The 7,354-nt window shown below is 34.5% G+C and overlaps 1 protein-coding gene across 1 annotated transcript; it reads left to right on the forward strand.

The window, feature by feature from the left end:
* The first annotated feature begins 3,543 nt into the window (after positions 1-3,543).
* Positions 3,544-6,024, forward strand: LOC110869191 (pectinesterase 2). Its single transcript, XM_022118482.2, has 2 exons — positions 3,544-4,535; positions 5,207-6,024. Exons 1-2 carry the CDS (start codon positions 3,632-3,634, stop codon positions 5,899-5,901), a joined length of 1,599 nt encoding a protein of 532 aa, XP_021974174.1. The 5' UTR covers positions 3,544-3,631; the 3' UTR covers positions 5,902-6,024.
* The last annotated feature ends 1,330 nt before the right edge of the window (positions 6,025-7,354 follow it).

Raw genomic sequence — 7,354 nt, forward strand, 5'->3', positions numbered from 1 at the left:
TCGACTCAACTCGGTAGCCTCCACACGTATCCGGACACGTGGCGGAACCGGGTGCGGCCTGGTGTCACTGGTTCGCGACCCGCGACGATCCCAGAGAAATCTGTCGCGCCCCGCGAGCTAAATAAAATTTTGTTTTAATTGATTTTTATTAATATAAAGGTATTTTAGGTCCGTTTTTCGTATACGGAGTATATTTTAGGACGTATAGAAGTATTTTAATGGTTTTGGGAGAGTTGTTATACACCCTGACAGTGTCTTTGTTTCCTGGCGTATCACGCGGACACTCTTCTAGTTACTTAATAATATAACTATAGAGGAGTTATATATTTCATTCAGTTTGTTATTATAAATCTTGATCTCACGACGAAAATTATTAAAATTAATCTGAGTAACTGTGTGACATTAATCAGTACACTTATTTTATAACAAATTGTCGGATCTGGGTTTACTGATTTTATAGATAAATTAAGGGGTAATTTTCTCCAATTTTATTATAACATATGTAGACACTACATCATTAAATTGGTTTGACTAACAATGACACATTCAATTACGTACGGTTTACAATTAAACATTATTTATTTTCGTCCCACCAAGTTGTAAATAATTAAGCGATTGCATTAAAACTTTAATTTTGAAATAATAATAATAAAAAACTGTACATATAGAACCTTATGGTACGATCATGTATATGATCATGAGAATTTAATAAATTCCATGCACATGCTGATCATCGAATTAAATAGTTTATTAGCTGAGATTTTCTTATTAATAATAATAATAAAAAATAAAATTAATAATAACAATAACAATAATAACAACAATCATGATATTAACAATAATAATTAAACAGCCAATTCCATTAGTATTAGTTGATTTTTGAGACCTTGTATGTGGTTATATTTAAAAAACAGTTTTAAGTAGCAACAATATTTGAAAACCATAGTTAACACTTGTACGTAGCTCTAATTACATGTAGGAAGAGAAAAACATAGAAGTTCAACGATTACGACTTGTTTAACAAGGGCGTAGGATAGTGGGGGTGGGAGAGGGCGGCTGACCCCCCGAACTTTTCGCTCAGTAGTGAAGAGTACGTAGTTTTCGTATAGAAATTTTTGGGTATATACGTTTTCAACCCCCCGTTTTATAGAAATTTTTGGGCGTGTACGTTTTCGACCATCCGGTCGGAAATCTCAAACTTCGCCACTGTTGTTTAATACATTCAAAACAAGAGATATAAGTATTTATACGTTTCTCATAGTTTTTTTTAACCTAAACTCTCTATTTCTATAATTTCTTTGTCTTGCAAGTTTATTGTATTAATACACACATACATACATTATAGCATAAAAAACTTATATATAATATTATATGTTAATAAAATAACTATCATGCATATCATGTCAACTTGAGCACATAAAAGTTATTTTGTATAATAATGAATAGAGAAAAAGGTGAAAACTCACATGGTAGGAAGAGGTTTTTGTTCCTGATAATATGGTGTTTGAAAGGGGTTTTAGTAGTTAATTAATTAAGTTACTTCAAGATTACATAACTAATGATGACCTACGTTTTTTAAAAACACCGAATTAGAGAATTTTTATCCAGAATTACAAGAAACCATCATCTGTACGGAAGCTCATATCGACCACCATTGTTGCTTCATTTTACATCAACGGCCGCCGGATAATTTCCACTTTGTTATATGATCCTACACATGTACAACAAATGAGGCTTACCTATATAACAAGTAAACATTAATGTTATGATCATACAGACTGGAAGGAGAGATATAATAACAAATATATACAATGTTTTAAAATCCGTTTTTTTAATCATACCGGATTAGGCATAAAAATGATTTAACCGGTTGAACCGGGTTGTGCCGGGCGGTTCAACCGGGTTGATTAGTTAATTGTATAATTTCATAAATTACAACATTAATTCAAAAAATAATACAAATTGGATTAAAATGGAAATCTGGAACGAACGATGGGGTGATGGAAGTCTGGAACAAGTCACGAATGATGGAGTGATGAAACAAGTTTTGAATTTTGATAGATGGGGAAAAAATATTAAAAGTTGTTAAGTTAAAGCTAAGAGTAAACATGGAGATGAGACGATAAAAAGTAAAATCCGTACCCAGAAACATACCTGAGACGGTACCGGTATAACGGTTCAAACCGGTATACCGGATTTTACCGGCGGTACAAAGTCAATGCCGTTTCTCCTACTTACCGGGGTGTTTCGGACCGGATTTACATCCGAAAACGGTAATACCGATATAACCGGCCGGTATTTACCGGTTTTTAAAACATTGAATATATATACACTTAAAAATCGAAAAGTGATATTGTATTAATCGGTTTATTAATTACATTAAATCCTTTTCTACATGGCAAATGGCAGGTCAAGTTTGAAAACTATATGAAATTGAATTCTTAAATGCATGTGTAAAATCAAATGAAAGATTCATATGTTTTTATATAAATAAAGAGAGAAATTATTGATGTAACTCGGTCAGTTCATATATATAATTAACTTGAGAGAGAAATAAATCAAATATAATAAAATCTGTAAAAAAAAAAAAAAAAAAAAAAGAAAACCTACAAAGTATAAAGCTAGGCTCTAGATCCACTACTAGAAAACTGCTATTATTCCTACCAAAATTTCCTACGCATTTCCTACGAACGAAAATGCAGACACTTTTCCTACAAAATCCCGACGTATAAGAAAGGGTCTTAGTTTTGTGACAAAAAAAACGACAAATTGGTTTGCGTAGAAGTGTCGGAAATTCCAACAGATTTCCGACGATAATTGGGACAATGGTTGTTTGCCATTGTAATTGGTTCGTTGAGACGTATTTATGGGTCATGTAACTCTAGACGTAGCTCAAGTTATGCATTGCTTCAATTAATTAAGGTATTTTATGGCTCATCGTATTTTATGGCTCATCTAACTCTGTTGATCGGTTGATTTAAGTATGAATCCGTTAACTTTTGGATCAATTTTGTATGTTATGCGACCCATATATCAATTAGGTTTGTAAAATAGTACAATCTTTTTGTCTAAAGTTCATAATCTTCAAACATTTTTATTATGATCTAAAATAGCAAATAAAACAACTAAACAATCAATGATTTTTACACTAAGTTATACATAGTTCGTATTTTATTCATCATTTTCTTTCCATTAAGTGATGTTAAACTTCTATTAAAAATGAGGTGGTATTTTTATATTTTATTGGTCACCGACGAAGTCGAAGGCTAGCTAAGACCATGCATTGGGATATACATGTTACAATGATGATATAATAAATGACTTAAAACACCATGCATTATAATATAAACCCACGATTCTCTCTCAATGGAAAATGCAGCTCGATCGATCCGTATAACAAGGATCTCATCATTAACTTATTAAACACATTATTTCTAGGGTTTCTCAATGTCAACTTTCTCTAAACTTTCATTACACTTTTTCATTATATATATTTTATCATCATTATCATTGTATAAATATAAAGCCCACCACATGTTATTTTGAATCCCCCCTCAAATACCCATTTCTCATTTCAAACACAAAACTTAGGAAACAACTTCAAGAACACAAAACTCTATAGTAATCCCAAATGGCAAAATTCAACTTCTTTTTGCCATTTTTGTTGTATGTGTTTGTTGTTTTCTCTTTGGTTAACTCTTTGGCTGTTCAAGAAGAAGAAGAGACTGGTGGTGACATAAACTATTGGTGTGAGACGACTCCTCATCCACAACAATGTAAGTTTTTCCTGAGTCGTGGGGTACATCATATCCCACGAAACAGGAAAGACTTTCGGATGTTGGTTTTGCAGGTCGCATTGGAACGGGCTCAAGACGTCCAGACCTGCAGCTCCAACCTCCGCAATAAATGTAGGAGCAAGCGAAAGAAAGCGGTATGGCTCGATTGCAACAAGCTCCTCAATGGCACCATTTTTCAACTCAGCCAAACCCTAAATGGTCTCAAACACAACCGTAGCTCCGATTTTGATGCACAAACTTGGCTCAGTGCCGCTCTCACCAATCTTGAAACTTGCTTTTCGGGTTCTCGGGACTTCAATTTGACAAACTTACTCTCACCACTCAGATCACATAACCTTACCGAGATGATAAGCAATAGTTTGGCTATAAATCAATATTTTGTGAAGCAAAAGTTAGAGAATGAAGATCTTAACGATGAATATCCGAGTTGGGTTACACCGGGTGACCGAAAACTGTTGCAATCAAATACAATTCACATGAAGGCAAATATTATTGTGTCTCAAGCCCGGGGGAGTAGGTTTCGAACCATTCAATCAGCTCTTAACTTCGCAGCAGGTCTTAAGCGTGGGAACAAGAGATATATTATCTACATAAGAAGAGGAGTTTATAGAGAGAATCTTAATATTGGAAACAATCTAAATAACATCATGTTTCTTGGTGATGGAGCAAGATACACCATTATTACCGGCTCTAGGAGCGTCGGCGGAGGTTTCACAACTTATAGCTCAGCAACCGTCGGTAAGATCACTTATTCTTATTCAGTCTTAGCCGGGGTTGTGCTAAACATACTCCTTTCTATTTTTTTTTTTACTTGTCGCACTCTCCATTAAGGTGCTATATAAAAAAATTCCCTAATTTACAACAAAGAAAATATACAATGAATTTGATGTTTTTAGGGGTAAGTTTAGTTTAGCCAACCCCTTTACTTAACAACACATCCTTTTTATTATATTATAATCATTAAGAAAAGTCAACAAATTTGTTAATGGTTACATTCATACGTAATACTATGATAAAAGTGAAGTAAAGTAGACGATTAATTAATGCTTGAAAGAAAAATAAATATGCATGGTGACTACGTTAAGTTGCATGTTATATCTTCATCATGCAGTTTACTTATCAATTATCATCAATGCTTTGTGTAAGAAGCTATTGATAGCCAGACCTTCTCTCACATACAAATACACATAGTAAAGGTGTGAGAGAGAAATTAACAAATTAACCAACCTTAAACATCTCCAACACATCCACTTTCAAACGTATTCAAGTATTCAAACGTAACACACGTCATCCGCCACATCATATTTACCCTTCTCAAAAAATGTTAAGAATTTTTTTTAAAATTTCTCTAATGTTTCATGTGGTGTTATTTTAATAGAAGTTTTCTAACTAAATCCCTTGAAATTCAGGAGTTGATGGTATTGGATTCATTGCAAGAGGCGTAACCTTCCGAAACACCGCCGGGCCAGCAAAAAGTCAGGCCGTGGCCTTCCGATCATCATCCGATCTCTCGGTGTACTATGCTTGTAGCTTCGAAGGTTATCAAGACACCCTCTTTGTACTCGCTCAAAGACAATTCTACAAATTGTGCTACATTTATGGCACAATCGATTTCATATTTGGTAACGCGGCTGTGGTTTTCCAAAATTGTATGATCATGGCACGAAGACCATTAAAAGGGCAAGCAAATGTTATCACGGCTCAAGGTCGTGGTGACCCCTTTCAAAACACGGGAATTTCAATTCATAATTCCCGTGTTATGCCTGCACCAGACCTAAGGCCAGTGATGGGGACGGTCCAGACATACTTGGGCCGCCCATGGCAAGAATATTCAAGGACGGTTTATATGAAAACGTTCATGGATAGTCATATCAACCCGAAAGGATGGTCACCATGGGATAATAGTAATTTCGCACAAAAGACATTGGTTTATGGGGAATTTGGAAATTTTGGTCCCGGTTCTTCGACAAGAAATCGTGTGAAATGGCCGGGATATCAAGTTATACGAAGCTCGAGTGTAGCGTCTCAGTACACGGTGGAGAGACTTATAGCCGGCAGGTCCTGGCTGCCGGCTACCGGCATACCCTTCACTCCTGGACTATGAGAAAAAAAAAATGATTGTTACGTGTTCTTATTTATTAATTATTTGTGTACATTTTTTTGGTTTGATATTGGAATTGATACAACTCGTATTTATTCAATACAATAAACTTGCGGGTTTTTGTTGTTTTAGTGACCAAATTTCTATTTTTATTTTTTAGAGTATATAAGCGAAAATTCATCTAGTGGGCTACCCAAAGTAGTGACATAAAATAAGCCTTTAGGCCTTTTGGGCCTTGGTGGTGAGCCTGCAATGATGTTGATGAAACATTTTAGTTTGGAGGCGCTTATAATATACAAACATTTACAACATAACGTATAAATATATATGATCTTAGCATAGAAAGTTTTATGTTGGGTATCCAATTGTCTCTTGTTGATTTAACTAAAAATCACAAAGATAAGTTAATACAAGGGCCTGAAAATCAGGTTATGAGCTAGTTTGGCAAGAAACCGGGCCGGTTTTGTTAAAGTTCAAATTGGTTTGGTTTGAAGCTGGTTTTTTGATGAGAAAGGGTTGGGTTTGAAATCAGGTTTATTTTGGTCATGTTTAGCTTTATTGGTTACAAGTATAAGGTTACAAACCAATTTCCTCCTACGGTTCGGTTCGTATGCACAGCAGCAGCGCCGGCCCTGAGAATTCGTGTACCCTGTTCGAGCTCGAAAAAACGTGCCCTTAGGCCTTAACGAAATTGAGTATTAAGCTCAATAAAGGTCTAAACCTAATGCCAATGGGCTAATAACTATATAAACCATAAAAATAGTTTTGTAAGTGGGCCTATGTTGGTGTTTGTATAGGTATATCCTATTGGTATACCCTATTAATTTATTTTTTTACATATACATATCAGATTTTTTTTAGAATACCGTGCCCTTCGAAATATCGGGCCCTGGCCGGTGGTCCTCCCCGCCCACCCTTAGGGCCGGCCATGCAAAGAAGGTTCGACAAAACATGTTTTCAGGTTTGGTCCAAAACCGGGTTTGCTTTATTACGGTTTAAATAGAGACATGAAAATTGATGATCACGTTTAAAAAATACCTGTTTTTTTAATCTCAAACTAAACACATGAACTTATGCAATAAATAGTAATAAATTAATTTCTTAACAGTCAAAGTATTTAATATTTCTATATAAATTTAATAATCAATAATCTAACTTTTTTTAATTTTAAAGTTTTGTAGTTAAAGTAGCAAAAGTTTTTTTTTAAATATATATATTTAAGGTAAAAGAAAACCACTTGACACACAATCCACTTTTGCATGAACCGTTTGAACCAAAATAACCAATTTGATCCAAACTGTTTTCCACATGTTACATGGTTTTATCCTATTTAAAAACAACTACACGTTACCTAACTTGAGGCATCCACTTTATCATATACAAGTAATTAGGGTGTACTGAGTGGTTAAACACTTGAAAATGACAAACTAAAAAATCAATCAATGAGAGTGTGCCA

Source organism: Helianthus annuus, chromosome 7 (assembly GCF_002127325.2).
Source record: "Helianthus annuus cultivar XRQ/B chromosome 7, HanXRQr2.0-SUNRISE, whole genome shotgun sequence".
In the NCBI taxonomy this organism is placed as follows: Eukaryota; Viridiplantae; Streptophyta; class Magnoliopsida; order Asterales; family Asteraceae; genus Helianthus; species Helianthus annuus.

Bases quoted from the DNA above. Each gene is read 5' to 3' on its own strand.
- LOC110869191 (XM_022118482.2), top strand. From the start codon at position 3,632: ATGGCAAAATTCAACTTCTTTTTGCCATTTTTGTTGTATGTGTTTGTT. The intron at 4,536-5,206 runs GTAAGATCACTT...CTTGAAATTCAG, and splicing joins TTATAGCTCAGCAACCGTCG to GAGTTGATGGTATTGGATTC.